Source organism: Triturus cristatus, chromosome 5_2 (genome assembly GCF_964204655.1).
Source record: "Triturus cristatus chromosome 5_2, aTriCri1.1, whole genome shotgun sequence".
Taxonomy (NCBI): Eukaryota; Metazoa; Chordata; class Amphibia; order Caudata; family Salamandridae; genus Triturus; species Triturus cristatus.
Genome location: NC_140588.1, coordinates 420,216,519 through 420,232,162, shown reverse-complemented (window position 1 = coordinate 420,232,162; position 15,644 = coordinate 420,216,519). Strand labels below are relative to the sequence as shown.

The following is a 15,644-nucleotide window of genomic DNA, read 5'->3' as shown; positions in this document are numbered from 1 at the left end:
CGGGAAAAATTAGAAGCCATCAATGGAAAGTATATGGTCTGTACAGTAGTTATTCCTGGGAAAGATCAGTCGATAAACCGAAAAGACCTAACATGGCCCGCCACCTGTACCAAATGTATAGGACTGTGAAATATGAATGTGAAGTTCCAAAGCATAGTGCAGAGCAATGTATATGTACCCAGACACTTGAGCTTTCTAATCTCACTGACAATCACTAACCATTCAATTCTCGGCCATCCTTAACACTTCTCATGTGCAGACTGCAGGCTGTCTCTTGTGTTTGTGCTTCTTGGCTTTAACTCATTGCATTGGTGTACTTGCCTTCTTGCCTGGATAGATCAGTCTGACTATGTGTGCTTCTTGATGTTGTGACATTCATACCTACTTAACACTTTCCTTTTTTCTCTCTCCTTAACTCATTTTCCATTGCATGTGTTCTTGTGCTTCCATCTCTCATCTCGTAGCCATGCCAAAGTCAATGGTCGTGTTTATCTAATAATAAATAGGTGGGTATTTAACCTTTAAATGTTTCAAATTCTGCTTTCTTTGTGCACACCTTAGCCAACAGAAATATGTTGTACATTTTGCTAATACAAGCATAACAAGGGGACGTGCAAATTTTATTTTGGAGACAGACAATGGTTTTAAATCAACCACATTGGTTTAAATTATCTCGTCTGGGACCCTTCAAATATTTTAAATTCACTCAACACAGGGGGCCCCAAGCCACGCTTTAATATGTCTAATGCCAGCCATAAAGCTAGCCGAGTAGCACATGTTCAGAGCAGGAAGGTGATCATGTAGAACGTCTATTTCCTCTGGGCATCACACTTGCAATTCACATCTAGTCATTTTATATAAAAAACAATCACTGAAGTAATGGGTGCCCTGCGTTTTCATGTTAGCAGGTTGACCTGAAATATGTTCAATGTGCAGTTTCAATGTAACTATAGAGTATAGCTAGCCTGCTTTAAAGGTTAATAAACTGTTCAAAACACAGAGTTAAAATCAAAGGGCTGACTTTAAGGGGTAGGGATGGTCAGTGCTTTTTATCGGGTCACTATGGGGTATTTTTAGGTTTTCAGTACACCTGTAATGAGCCGATGTATATTTATACCATTCACGTTAATGCCTACACAGTGCCGAAGAATGGTTCTACCACAAGCATTGTATAATCACACAAGGATGCACAAGAACCATACCTTTCAGATTGTTGGGCACTATGGCTTAATTCAACTAAATCCTATGTGTAATTGTTAACAGAATGTACAAAATATGGTTATACCACATATTTGTGACACAGATAAGCTTTATACTACAAGAAGAAAGAATTGGCACAAATTCTTCCAATCTTTGCACTGACATTCAATTTCAAAGGTGAGATACCAAATTTGCCACAATATTCTAATCGCTCTCATCTGCCCTTCTGTGCTGTGAGAAGGGCTCCATACTGGAAGCACTGGAACAGACTGAACGGTGTCTCTCCCATTCAGACGGTGAAGGCTAAGTATGTATGGGGCTCTGTAGATTGACACTAAAACTTTGAATGTGGTTCAAAAGGAAGTAAGCAACCGAATGTAGTAACTGTTTCGCACTGACGGCTGAGCCACACACATTCCACTGTCGCATTTTGAGAACGTATGGATCTTCAGCCTCCCCGATGATCTCACTAAAGCAGCCATCTAATCCCTCTCTGTCCCCAGACCGGTCATCAAGGATTCTCAGCGCCAAGATGCTCCTTCCGGAGCGAACGCCGCGCTTTACAAATACCCCTACAAATACAAAATACAAAAATGGATCCCTCAATCAATACAATGATAATATTATTTCCAGGAAGGATGATTTTTGGTCAGATCATTACAAAGAACTAGTTTTATAAAGATTTCCGAGATCTAAACAGCATATCTTTATCCCAGTGACAAATAGCAAGGAATCATCACAGCTATGCTTTGTCCCTTCACTTCCTTCAGATCCTCTGCCTCAACACATCAGAATAAATAGGGCACATGTGAGATTATAGTTTCAACATAAATTTGTAGATGACAAGGCATTAAGAGGCGTGTCCTAACCCATTTAATACCTGCTTCGTTATCATCCATCCTCTCAAGTGGGCAATCAACACTGGTAACTAGATTGATAGAGGATGAATAAACAACATTACCCTTCTTTCAGTTTTCCATCCAATTTCTTTAATGTAGGTATTGGACCTTAGATTGGTTCAGGAAACGATAATATTTCAGTCATAGATCTTAGTACGCCATACCATGCAGCTATTGAAGACTAGTGCAATCCTATTAGAATCAACTGTTGTGCTATAAGGTATCATGGAAAATGGTTTGTAGGGTCAGAGAGCACCACGTTCCATGATGTGCTAACTCAGTGCCTGTTATTATCCTAAGAACCATCATTCAGACACGAGCGATCGGATTCACAGCAGTGAACTAACATTTTTCTCTGAGATTGCTATTTTTTGGTATTCAGCAACTGCGAGTTTAATTTTACTAATATTCATTTTTCCAAATGTGAAACTTGCACCTGGGGTGAAAGACCTCTGCACATAAAAGAGAGGACAGACCTATCTTCTTAGGTGTAGATACTCCGCCACGAGTGTGGCGTCTCACCAGTCGTAAAATTACTATTAGTAAAATTGAACTCTTAGGTTGTGAATACCAAAAAAAGTGTAAGTTTATCTTTGTGAATCAGGCCCTAAGTATTTTGATACTTCATTATCTTAATAATCTCACAATATATTATGATGTCATATTCATAATGGAGAGGTCTCAAGAAAAAGTACTATATTTCATAGGTGTGCTGTAAGCTATATTGCCCCCCACCCGGGACAATGTGAAATTGAAGACACTACCTGTGTCGAGCTGACACTAATAAATTTTGATTTGGTGTTAACGTGTACCCTGGACCCATGTCAAACAGAGTTCCAGGCTATGTAGCGGAACTCCTTACTACAATGCGGATGTCTCATTAGCTCTTCGCCTTTGTGTGACATTCGCCGTGTCCAGTGTTGAACAGTAACTGCCCAATTTACATTTTCCAAGCACAGTATTAGATTTCTTGTTGCAGCTTGTGGCTTTCATTTCCTCTATTATGTGTCTTCAATTCTATGTTGCAAGATCTGTTTAAGAAACAAGCAATTTAAAAACATTCTCCAACATAGAGCACGGTGCTTACCAATTAAAAATATATTTTACTCTAAATTAAACTGTTTTCTAGGGTAATGGTATAATCGGTTTTGTCGACTGACCTTCCCCCAAATGATAACAAAAGAGCATTTTTGTAAGGAAGATATATAATTGTCAAATCTATCATGAAGTATTCAAAACATAGATTAAAATCGAGTGACTGTAATGTTTGCGATGATCAATGATGCTACCCTTAATGTTTCTCTACATATCGAGACACAATTTTAAGTTCAGGTCACACCAGTGTGTCTGAAAGTAAATAGGACGCAGTTAAATATTCAGCAAAACTACTATGCTTGACAGTTGCCACACTGTTGACAACTGTGTCTTACATGTCTTGGTATGGTTTATGGACTTTTAGCCCTGAGGAAGCAAATCACAGCAATTAAAAACATCACTTACTGAAGCTGTGAATCCGATTTCGGCCTTAATATGTAGGTTCTTTCAACATTTTAGTTATTTACAAAGCCTCAGACTCACAGGAAGATGACAACATAGGATTAAGTTGGCTCAAGTAGACAGTATTTGACCTACATCGAAGAGATAAAGATGTCCTTTGGTTTACCAAATAGAAACCATTGACACTTATCATCAAATGATTTTAGGAGTAGTTATGTGTGCTAATCATTACTTGATTGTTTGATGCATGTCACCAGTAAAGAGGACGACAACCAATGCAGCTTTGATTGAGGGTTTAGATGTTGTGACTTTAGTCCAAACTTTGCTCAGCATTCGGCATGATCACACTCTGCTTTTTCAATCTTTCAGATTCATATGTGAATTTAATGTAAAGATATAGCATAAGGAGAAGAAGCCCAGGATTTCCGCAGTACCTGGGGCTGTTCTAGGACAGTGGCTTTTTAAGCCACATTGCAGTTTTAGCCATTCAGGAGCCCAAAGCTAGGTAATTTGGCCACATTTATCGTTGCGCCACACACTGTATTTTCACCGCCATGACAAATCAGCTGATCCTTTTGGATGACACCAAAGAGGTTTAAATTGTCAAAATAGGCGATTGTGAAGTCGCCATGTGATTTTGGATTTCAAACACAAAAGGTATAACTGAGTTTAGCGTAGGATTTAATTGAGCAAAAATATGGTTCTAATTTTGTGAGACAAGACCAGGCATACCTACTATCCATCCCTGTCCAGAAGGGATTATGAAAAATGTACAGAATGCATTCTAATGAAAAATAAATAATCCACAGAAGCAGAGTAAAGAAGCAGTCTGACAACAAAGACAGTAGCATGAAAGTACAAATTGCTCTAAATCTAAATTTGCAAAGCATGTAAAAATAAAAAGAAGTACTCTAGAAAATATATTTTATTTGGGATAATGTTCTGTTGCATTTGTTCCGTTTTGTAACTTTTGAGTAGTGAGGTCGTATGAATTAAGCTTATTGTTAGGCAAAGGCAAAATAGCAATGAAAACGTTCACCGAGTCATGTGACGTAAGACATAATATCACAGAACTCTAATGTATGATATGAAATATGATTATAACCTTTTATGTTAGGCATTACTCGTGTACAAGGGAAGGTATTTTTACAAATGAAACATGATGTGCCACAGTTAACCCTGTTTCTACGTCCCACATATAAATAGTTTTGAATTGTTACATGGTCCTTAGGCATAATATAAGAAATCCACACCTGTTTTATATGTACACCGCATGACTGTTTGCATCTTAGCTGTGCCATCTTCTTTCTGTCAGTGTTCTATACTTTTCCCTTACTCTGACTCAATAGCTTTGCTTTCTGCCACTGTTACTTGTTAATACTGCAATGACATGCTCTGAGCATCTGTGCCCACAACTGGTGCCACAGATGCTATTGCAGGCATTCATTGAAGGCTGTTGTGTAGCATGATGAGTTTTGGTGTGTAACACTCTTTTGTGACTCGTCTCTCTTCTCACTCTCCCCTTTTTTTTTTATTTCTTTCTGTTTCAATGACTTTGAGCAGCATCAAGAAAAAAATACCCATTCAGCAAAATGAGTAAGTCCTGCGAAGTCATGAAATGCTCTCCTACCGACACGCTGTCATTTCATGCTTCTTCGTCTTAAACTCTGACCATCTTCTCCTCTAATGGGAAAATGTCAAGTTTAAGTGTCAATGCCATTATGACTAAACTTGTTTACATAAGCTTGAGCTGGAATTGTTGGCTAATGAATCTTGACCCATGAGTTTTTTCAGTATTGGGCGATGGTCTTTAACGGTTGACCATGCTGATGTGGGAATTGCACTTGGGTTGAGTTATTGGTTGGGGGGGCAAATGCATTGCTTTTCCTTTCCCCAAAGTCTATGATCTGTTGTACAAAGAACTGATATAATCACTCTCTACTAACAGACTTGTGAATCAAGATGGTAGCTTGGCCGACATAACCATGATGAACTTGAATGCTAACCTTGAAAAGGAAGGCGAAGCTCAATTGGAGGAGAAATCGAGTGAAGGGAATGATGACGATGAGGACCGAGGGGACGGAGAAGACGAGAAAGAAAAAGCTGAAACAGATGAGGAAGAGGAAGGGGTCGAGGATGAATCAGAAGAAGAAGAGACTTCGGGTAAAGTAGAAAATATGGGAAATGTGATTCCTGAAATGATGTCTATCCATACGTGCACATTTTGACTCATCATAAAGTAGCACAGGAGGGTTGATGTGCCTGCTGCAAAGAACGTGTGCCATGCAGATCAAAAATTGAGTGCAAGTGGACTATGAGAACCACTTAAAAAAAAAATATATATGTCAAAGAGGTACTATGGACAGATGAGGGGCACTGTTGGAGAGTGATAGTGAGGGAATTCATGGAGAAAGAGATCATGGGGGGCCAAAAAAGACTGTTGCACTCTGCGCCCCCAGCTAAAGCTGTCCCCGTGGATAGGTCAATTAATCCTTCCCCCATTTCCCTGAGGGCTGAGCAATTAGTGGACAGTTTTCAAAGCTCTGGACCGCCACTAGGCCTAAGACTCTCTAGCTCTCTGGGGAGACAACCCAGCACGGCACTAGGAAAGAGAAAAAGAGAGAGATAGAGAGAGTAAAGAAAGAAAGTCAGGCACGAGTAGAAGTGGTTGGCCCTGTACAAAACATCATGCATGCTATTACTGTCTTATAAATGCGTGACTCAACAATACGGCATTCTCATAGAACTTGTTCATAGTCATCACTAGGTCATTAACACTATAAATTATTTGGCATTACATACCGGGGCTTAAATAGTCTTGGCAAATTCTTATTAAGAATCCTTGCTTTTGTCATGGAAATATATTATTTTTGGTCTTAGAAGACATGCAATCTCAATAATTTAATTTAATTTAATAACTAACATTTACTTATATTCAAATTATTTTTCTTTAATTTCAAATCTTAAATAGGCCTGAGCAGTGAACACCTGCTCTGTCCGCGGAGTTTGCAGAGCTTTCCACACTCCGCACTCCAGAGAGCACACGGAGTTCTGAAAAAGTCTGTTACGCATTGCGTAGCAAAGTTTTTTCAGTCAATCATGGTTTTGTTGAGCGCGACTACTCACCCCTAAGGGTCTCAATGAGCTGGGGAGGTGCAGGTTCCAGTCCATCAAGGAGTAGGTCTATCGAAGAGCCAGGTTTTGAGGTTTCTCGTGAAGACGGGGAGTGATGTTGTCTGTCTGAGGTGGAGTGGTAGGGTGGTTCAGGCTCTGGCCGCGAGGATGGAGAAGGAGCGGCCTCCCGATCTGGACTTCCCGGCGTGGGGTACCACGGTGCAGGAGAGCTGGGCTGATCACATGGTCGTTTGGGGTGCGTGGAATTCGAGTGGGCTGTTCAGGTATGCTGGTCCGGTGTTGTGGAGGGCTTTGTGTGCGTGGGTGAGAATCTTGAAGGTGATTTTAGCCTCGATGGGGAGCCAGTGGAGTGTGCACAAGTGCTGGGAGATGTGGCAGTATTTTGTCTGGTTGAGGACCAGACTTGCGGCGGTGTTCTGGATGTTTTGTAGCTTGCGGGAGAGGTTTTTGTTTATTCCGGCTTAGAGTGCGTTGCCGTAGTCGAGTCTGCTGGTGATGAGGGCATGAGTGACGGTCTTTCTGTGCTCGGGGGGATCCATTTGAAGGTGTTGTGTAGGAGGTGGAGGGTGTGGAAGCAGGAGGAGTCGACGGAGTTGATCTGGTGGTCCATTTTGAGTTTGGAGTCCAGGATGATTCCGAGGTTGCGTGCGTGGTCCGTGGGGGTGGGCGGGCTACCGAGAGCAGGGGGCCATGAGGTGTCATTCCAGGCGTTGGGGTGTGGCCCCACGATGAGTACTTTTGTTTTGTCAGTGTTGAGTTGTAGGCAGCTGCTTTTCATCCATTTGGCGACTGCTTTCATGCCTTCTTTAAAGTTGTGTTTGGCTGCGTTGGATTTGTCGGATAGGGAGAGGATGAGTTTAGTGTCGTCTGTGTATGAAACAATGGTGAGTCCATGGGTTCTCACGATGGAGGTGAGCAGAGCCATGTAGACGTTGAACAGTGTGGGGCTGATGGAGGATCCCTGGGAGACTCTGCAGGTGGTTGGTGTAGAGGCTGAGAAGAAGGGAGGGAGTCTGACCCGCTGTGTTCTGCTGGATAGGAAAGAGTGGATCCAGTTGAGGGCCTTGTACCCTGATCCCAACGTCGTGAAGTCTGCATGTTAGGGTGTGGTGAGAGACTGTCGAAGGCCGTTGAGAGGTCGAGGAGGATGAGGGCTACTGTTTCTCCTCTGTCCAGGAGGGAGCGGATGTCATCTGTTGCCATGAGGAGGGCAGTCTCTGTGCTGTGTTTTTTTCTGAAGCCAGATTGGGAGGAGTCTAGGATATTGTGCTCTTCGATGAAGGTGGCGAGTTGGCTGTTGATGACTTTCTCGATGACTTTCACTGGGAACGAGAGCATGGGTCTGTAGTTTTTTAGATCAGTGGGGTCCGCTGAGGGCTTCTTCAGGAGGGGGTTGATCTCGGCGTGCTTCCAGTAGTCGGGGAAGGAGGCGTTCGCTAGGGAGAGGTTGATGGTGTGGCGAAGCATGGGTGCGATGGTATCGGCGGCTCTGTTGAAGATGTGGTGGGGGCAGGAGTCCGTGGGGGCCCCGGAGTGGATTGACTTCATTGTCCTCAGTGTGACTTCGGTGATGAGGGCTGTCCAGCTGTCAATCGTTGGCTTCAGGGTGTCAGGGGTGGTTGGTGAGGGTTCAGTGTGTTGGCTGTCTTCTTCAAAGTTGTCGTAAATGTTCTTGATTTCAAGTTGGCGAGTGCGAGCAAGGAAAATCCGTTTAGCAGAGAGATCTCTCAATGCAGGCGGTCATAATTCTCAACACAGGCAGTTGCGATGGTTGCAAACGCTCGTGTTGAGAAACCTTCCGTTCGCTTTGAGAAAGCTGCAGCTCGGGTAGAAAATCTACTCGAGTGGCAAGAAAAGAAGCAGTGCCCGCTTTCGCTGCACATGGTGCTGTTCACACTGTAAAAAGTTTACAGTATGGGACAAACACCCGACGTTGAAAATCAACACGAACAGCATGATCAAATGCACTCCGCCGCTTGCAGAACTCAGTGTAATGCGGTGGAGTTGTTTGATCACTTTGCGGAGTTCCGCGTAACAGAACTCTGCGAATTCCACCCAGGCCTAATCTTAAATATGATGCCCCACACGAAAAATACCAACTCCTTGTTTAGGCAACATAAAGTGTATATGATTCACACAATACAAATCCATAAAACAAAGATTCCTAAAACATTTGCTATATTGTCCATGTCAACTAGCAATGTGTGCCTGGGGGTGTATTCCACTAATTGCCTTGGACATTCCCTGTGTGAGCTTGTTTGTTGCCCTATGCACAGGGTGTTTCTAGTAGGCCCGGGTGAAATTTTAATTATGCTGGCATTAACTTGTGTAATTTCTCGAATTTTGGAATTTTGCATATTTGTTACAAAAAATTCCTAAAATCATGACACTAAGCCACGTGCCATAATTTCAAGTCATCCTGCCGCAGAAGAATGGGAACAATACTCAATATTTTAGTGTGAAACGCATCCTCGAGTCGACAATGGGCTGAATACCAGATTTGCACCATCTGATTTGCAATTTGCTTTATTTTACATAAGTTTTCCAAAGTTTTTCATAATTACACAAAAGCAATTTTCACAAATGTTGTGCATCACTAGTTTCTAGATTATTTAACCAGAGTAGGTCACTAAAAGACTGTCACTTATGTTTGGGGCCTACTGTGTCGATGGCCGATCCTTTTCCTTCAGGGTATCAGTCAGATTGCTTGCACAAAGTGGAGTGAAAGATGCACCTGAACCTGCAAAGGCATGAAGAGGCAGATCAAGATTAACTTAAAAAGATGACTAGGTCAGATACATGCTTCTTGTTGACACACTATTATCTGCAGTTAATGAGTAAGACTGTGCAACTGTAACTCAGTCTTCCATCTTAATTAAGTGTGTAACAAATTGGATTAATAGTTGAGAGGATTGGAAGCCCCACTCAAATAATAAACACAATCTTTAGCAGGGTGAACCCCAAAAGTAACCAAATTAACCTGTAATATAACCTCAGGTACAAGCAGTCAGGCTTAATTTACAGGCCATGTATAAAGTGTTTATGCAGCGCACAAACAGTAATCAAGTGAAAACAGAACACAAGAAAAATCATAAACTCCGAAAAAATAATAATAAATAAAATGATACCAGAAACTAAAACTCCAATCAGTAAAACTGGAGATATAGATTTTTAACGTTCTAAGTGAAAATAGCGCCAAGAAGTAGGAAGCGCCAATCACAGTTATCTTGTCACGCTGGACCAGGGAAAATTCACATGTTTAGGCAATCTGCAATGGAGCCTGGCTTGGATATGGGCACCAGCTTAGGCCTGCTGAAGTCTTACCTTCTCAAGGCTGATGCGAAATGTTACGTTCTTGTTGGAGAGGACCGCTAGAAAGAGGCTTTCAGCATGAAGAGCAGGTCGAGTGACACAGACAATCGTTGCTGTAGTGCGAAGGGATAGTCATTGCTGAAGCTTAATGCAGGTTGTTTATGGCAGACAGTCACACCTGGTGTGAAGTGCAGGTCTCAAGTTGCCAGTCATTGCAGATGGTCATTGTCGGAGTGAATAGCAGGTCCCACTGGAGCTTTGCTTTGGCAGTCATCATGGGCGGTTGATTCTCGGCATGAAGAGGTCGCTTTGTGGTCTCAAGGAGCCCAAAGCTTCTGTTTCTTCACCTTTTTTCCAGGATCAGCTCTCACTCATTCCAATAAAGGGTCCAGGGCCTGTGGGCACCTCCTGGGGATCACAACTCACTCTAGCAGAGGCCAGCAGCAGAGCTCAGGCAGGTTCAGGAAGGTTTACTGGGTACTGGTCAGTTGGGCCGTTGGAAGAAGGGAGGCCTCTGGACGCTTGTTGAGTGCCTTAGCTCACACAGGAGGTCAGCCAACTGATCTTGGAGTCACTCTGGATAGCCTGGGGTGAAATCAAGCAGGTCAAGCCTTCCTTCTTCAGACAGGAAGGCAGTCTTTGCAGCAGCGGGAGATTTCTTCTGGAAGCAAGGCAGTCCTGCTGAATCTTCCAGAGGTCCAGGAGTGTTTTGAAGAGAGGTTCAGAAGGTCCCATTTTTATACCTTGTGCCTAAGGACTTTTGGGCTGGGGGTGGGGGGGGAGGGGGCAAGATGGCAGGTGCTTGATCGGCTGTGTGCAAGCTCCTCTTCATTCCAGTGTGGTTTTTTGATTCAAGGAAGTGAACTATGTAGGCAAGCTGGGAAATGTCTCCTGCACTGAGACTCTGTATGGGTAGAGTGGAAACCTGGGTAGCGCTGTGTGGCTGCAGATTGTTATACCGTATACTTACTGTGGTCCGTTTTGGACGTGGTCCTGGGAGAGTTCAGTTGGAGCCGCAAACACCGCATTCGCAAGCGCCAAGGCGATCTGCGTGCGGACTGGCCCCAAAGAATGCTTCCTTGTGTTGGCGAGGAGGCCCTGAAGCTGGCCCAGTGGAGTCTCTCTGCGTTTGATCAATAGAGGAGCATGTTCTCAGCAGGACCGGAGGTGGACATGGCGGTGAGAGGCGGGGTGAGGAGCAGGGAAAGTAGTAAGCTTAGGAAAGCAGGGGAAGCAGCTAATTCAATTGAGGTACACAGCCCTCAATTGCCGAAATATTAAAAGTTCATGGCATGGTAAAAAGCCTACCTGCAGGTAAGTAAAGACAATGTATACCTTGTGCTAGCCTTTGTGTGGGGGAATTCCCTTACCAACCTCCCCAAACTGGTTCTGGTCAGTTCTTTCCCTTTCGCTGGTCCTGACTCCAAACTGTCTAGGGTAACAAGGGCAGGCCTGGTGTAAGGTTCTTTTCTGTGAACTGCTGGTAGGGCCCTTTGAAATGTAATCAGAGTAGGGTTCAGCCTCTCTACCTACCCATCCTGTCATGAAGAGCCTATTCCCTCACACCTTGGCTCTCTTTGTGTCACTTTCTGAAAGGAATACACAAACACCAACAGTAGAGCCATTCATAATTATGTGACCCTGACACTATCAGAAAGGCACAGTTAATGTGGATAAGAAAATGCCAACGTTCTAAAAGTAGCAAACACAACAAGGTGATGGACAGAGTGCCGAAACTTTTCAACCACTCACCACCACATCTGGGTTTTATCTATTATTCTTTTGCTCACTATGCCACCCCAGTTTGGGCCCAGCCATATGCTAATCAGTCTTGACCCTGTTCCTCATGGGAACAGTCTAGCCCAAACTGCCAGGCCAGGTCCTCCCTGGACTGGAAACAAGCATCCTAGGACTGGTTTCTGCGTATTTCCCCTCATCAGCCAGGCTAGCTTGAATCCATTGGCACAGCGAGCAAGGGAACCACGTCTGGACATACCCATGGCCACTTAGGGTGAACATAGCAAACGAAACAAGATGATTCACGGAGTGCTGAAACTTTTCAACCACTCACCCTGAGTCACAGATGAGGGTTTCTGGTGAAGGGAGGAACTGGCTTGACAGTTCGGACTGGACTGTTCCCATGAGAAACAGGGTCAAGACTGATATGCCTATGGCTGGGTCTAAACTGGGGTGGCATAGTGAGCAAAAGAACAATGGATTTCACCCAGATCTCTTGACTGGGTGTGAATGTTTTGATTTGTTCTGCATTCCGTCGATCAGTTGTGTGTCTTTAACTTTCTAAACGTGGGATTTTCAAAATTATTACTTGAAATCCAACTTCACCATTAAAGAGGATTTTAAATTACCATTCATTTCAGTGTAAATAACATATCTCAATCTTTTCCCCACTTAAAAAATGTAATAAAGTAAACCAGTGCTAGTCTAGTGGAGAAACAGGGTTTACAACATTGGAAAATTACTATAGACATTCTTCACTGTCAGGACATGTAAAACTTAAACACACATCCTACTTTTTAAATATCCTGCAAACTGCCTTATGACTCTTCAGACCCTACCCTATGGGTGACCTAAGAGTATTAAAAATGTTTATTCCAGGCAAATATTTCAGATTGAAATGACAGTTTAAAACTGCACTACATGCAGCTTTGGCAGGCCTGAAACATATTTTAAAAGGCTACAATAGTGGGTGATATAATGAGTGCTACTAGTAACATTACATTTAAAGGCCTTGTGTACTTGTAGTACCATATACTATGGGCTTACAAGTGAATTCAATGTGCTTTGCCACTGATTCACAAGGGAAAAGTACATGGAGTCTTAAAAGCCAACAAAACTGGGTGCAGCAAAGGAAGGCAAAAGTCTGGGGTGACCCTGCAGAAGGGGCGAGGTCCAACAGAGTGTCCCTAAATGCGTGCTTTTCGCAGTGCTCAGAAATGGCACAATCTGTCATCAGTGTACAGATCTTTACAAGAGGAAAAACTATATTGCTACAATATGTGTGAACACTGGGATTTAAAAATACAATCCACTCTCTTCTGAAGTCCTACAATGGGATTTATAGATATATTCAAACTTCTGACATTTGAGGGTAATGCTAAGGCACATTTCCCAAACAACATGGGATTTTGGCGCCTTTGCTTGAAATGTTTATTGTGGCTCTAGATCATAGCAATACCTTTTGAAGACAAGAACCCACATACACAAGAACAGTGAGAACCTTCAGTGAATTATAATTGGATCTGACACAGAATATCAAGAGAAAGATGTTTCCCCCGATGAAATTAAGTGATCAGATGTCCCAAAGATTGAACTGATTGCAGGTTTCAAACAGTGAACTGATCACAGGTTCCAAAGAGTGAGGGACGCAGAGAGCTGGCACATATGGACAGTGGTCAGCTGCAAATCAGTGATCACTCTAACCAAATCATCTAACAGTATTCAGCAGCAAGTAAGTGAAAATACAATGAAATACCTGAGCCAAAAGGGTCCTTAGAGTATTAAGGGCCCAATGCACAGCAAAAGTAACACAATGAGTAATCACGCACAGGAATACCAAGCTCTGAGCTTGAGTGTTAGTGCTTTAGTATGATGCAGGAACCAAGAATACTAGGCCTGAAGTCAGACATAGAATTACAGCTGATGTGAAGTCCTCTGGTAATCACTGATTCATTGGAGGCTAGGAATAATATAATAAAAGGCTGGGGCCAAGATTGTGTTCAGGTAAATGCAGGCTGAGGCAACACTGATGCTAAAATACAGGCAAAGGTCACATCCAGAGTCATCAGTAACATAAATGAACCAACCATTGTATATGTTCGAAGAAGTTCACCCATGCATGAAAAAGGAGCAAGACAGTCATCAGCCAATTGGCCATGGTATGTGGTCTGAGAAGTGTACTCAGAGGGCACAGAGAAACAAACCATAAGAATGGGACATGTACACCCAGTCATAGTTTATGGTGTTAGGTCCAACCAAGGTTGAGAAGGAGCAAACCCACAGGGGTGGGCAGTAAAACCTGCACAGCATATCCTCCGAGGAGCTCAGCCCAGAGTGATAGAGAATAAACCAATTGCAATGGGTATTATACAGCATGAGCTAGTATATGCTCTGTGGGTCCTCCAAGGAAAGTGAAAGGAGAAAACCCAGAGGAATGTGAAGTATCTAAACAGACATGATGTATGTTATGGTCTAAGAAGTACAAGTGGATGCAACAGGTGCAGCCCTTTTGCAAACAGCAATTGAATGTCCTTTAAAGAGTACTCCTTGGAGCACAAAAGAATAGGCAGCACAACCAGCCATAGTATAAGCTATGAGGAGTGAACACAGGAGCTGTAGAGGAGCAACTCATAGGTATGAGCATTATATATCCATTCATAGTATATGCTCTGAAGAATCCGTCTTGCAGCAACCCTTAGGAATGGACGTTAGACATTCAGCCAAAGTATATGGTCCGAAGAGTTCATCCAGAAGTATCAGAAGAATAAGCCATATGCCATTAGCCATATAAATTGCCCGAGGTATTCTCCCAGGAACAGCAGAGTGCAGACTAAAGGAATAGGCATTATACAATCAGCAATAATAAGTGCCCTGGAGGGGCTGAACAGCACGCCACATTACTAAGGTGCTGAGCCCCAAGCTGTGGCTTATGTATTAATGTAGCTTCAATGACCAACCCCACTGCAATTATCAAACAGTTGTCCATGGTATTTGCTCTGTGTAGTTCACCCAGGAGTTGCAGGGGCAAAAGCACAGGAATGGGCACTATGTAATTAGCCAAAATGAGTGTTTTCTACCAGCTGCCTTGTGCAAAAGAGAAGTACCTCAAAGCAGGGTACAGCTTCAGAAGTCACAGAATGTAATATTTGAAGAGCTTTCTGAGAGTGGCAGTGGTGTGATGCCTAATGAAAGTGGTGTCAATTAGATGGAAAAAGCTGCATAGGAAAGTGGCTTTGTTGAATGAGTATAAGAAGAAGGAGGCTTGAAGGAGAAAGAATGGATCTATGGAACCACAAACGAATGAGAAGTGTTTGGCCTAGGTAATGGTACTGAGGCCTGGGACATGTTTTAAGGGCCTACATAAGTGAGTGGCAAAGTAAGCCCTGTAGGCCCACTAGTAGCATTTACTTTACAGGCCCTTAGTATATGGCATACTACTCTGCAAAGGGGCATGTAAGTAAGTTAAATATGCCAATTATGTGCAAGTCAAAATACCATGTTTAGGGGAGTGGGCACCATCACTTTAGCACTAGTTAGCAGGGGTAAAGTGCTCAGAGTCCCAAGGTCAACAGAAACGAATGGGGGGAAAAGGGAAAAGGTTTGGGGAAGGACTCCCCTAAGGCTGACAGGTCTAACACCCTCTTTCCTGCACTCTCTATCATGGATGTGTAACTGATGCAGTAACCTTGTATATATTGTACGTATAAAGCAGTGATAATGACATTGCTCTGTAAAAAACAAATCGCATTGATATCATATATATATTTTAAGAAATTGATCACTACCAGCTCTTTTTCAGGGGCAGTTGTAGAATGTTTTCTATTTAGTCTTCAACATAATACCACATTAATACCTTGCAGGAAC

General features: G+C 42.9%; 1 protein-coding gene across 3 annotated transcripts in view; it reads left to right on the top strand.

The window, feature by feature from the left end:
* PIEZO2 (piezo type mechanosensitive ion channel component 2) overlaps positions 1–15,644 on the top strand; it is a 1,161,909-nt gene that overhangs the window by 799,466 nt on the left and 346,799 nt on the right. For 2 of the 3 annotated variants that reach the window (XM_085607342.1, XM_085607341.1), the window contains one exon: positions 5,545–5,759. In XM_085607342.1, coding sequence (XP_085463468.1) covers positions 5,545–5,759 — 215 coding nt within the window. Of the gene's footprint in view, positions 1–464; positions 507–5,159; positions 5,193–5,544; positions 5,760–15,644 lie in introns of all 3 variants that reach the window. The other variant, XM_085607340.1, reaches the window with a different exon arrangement.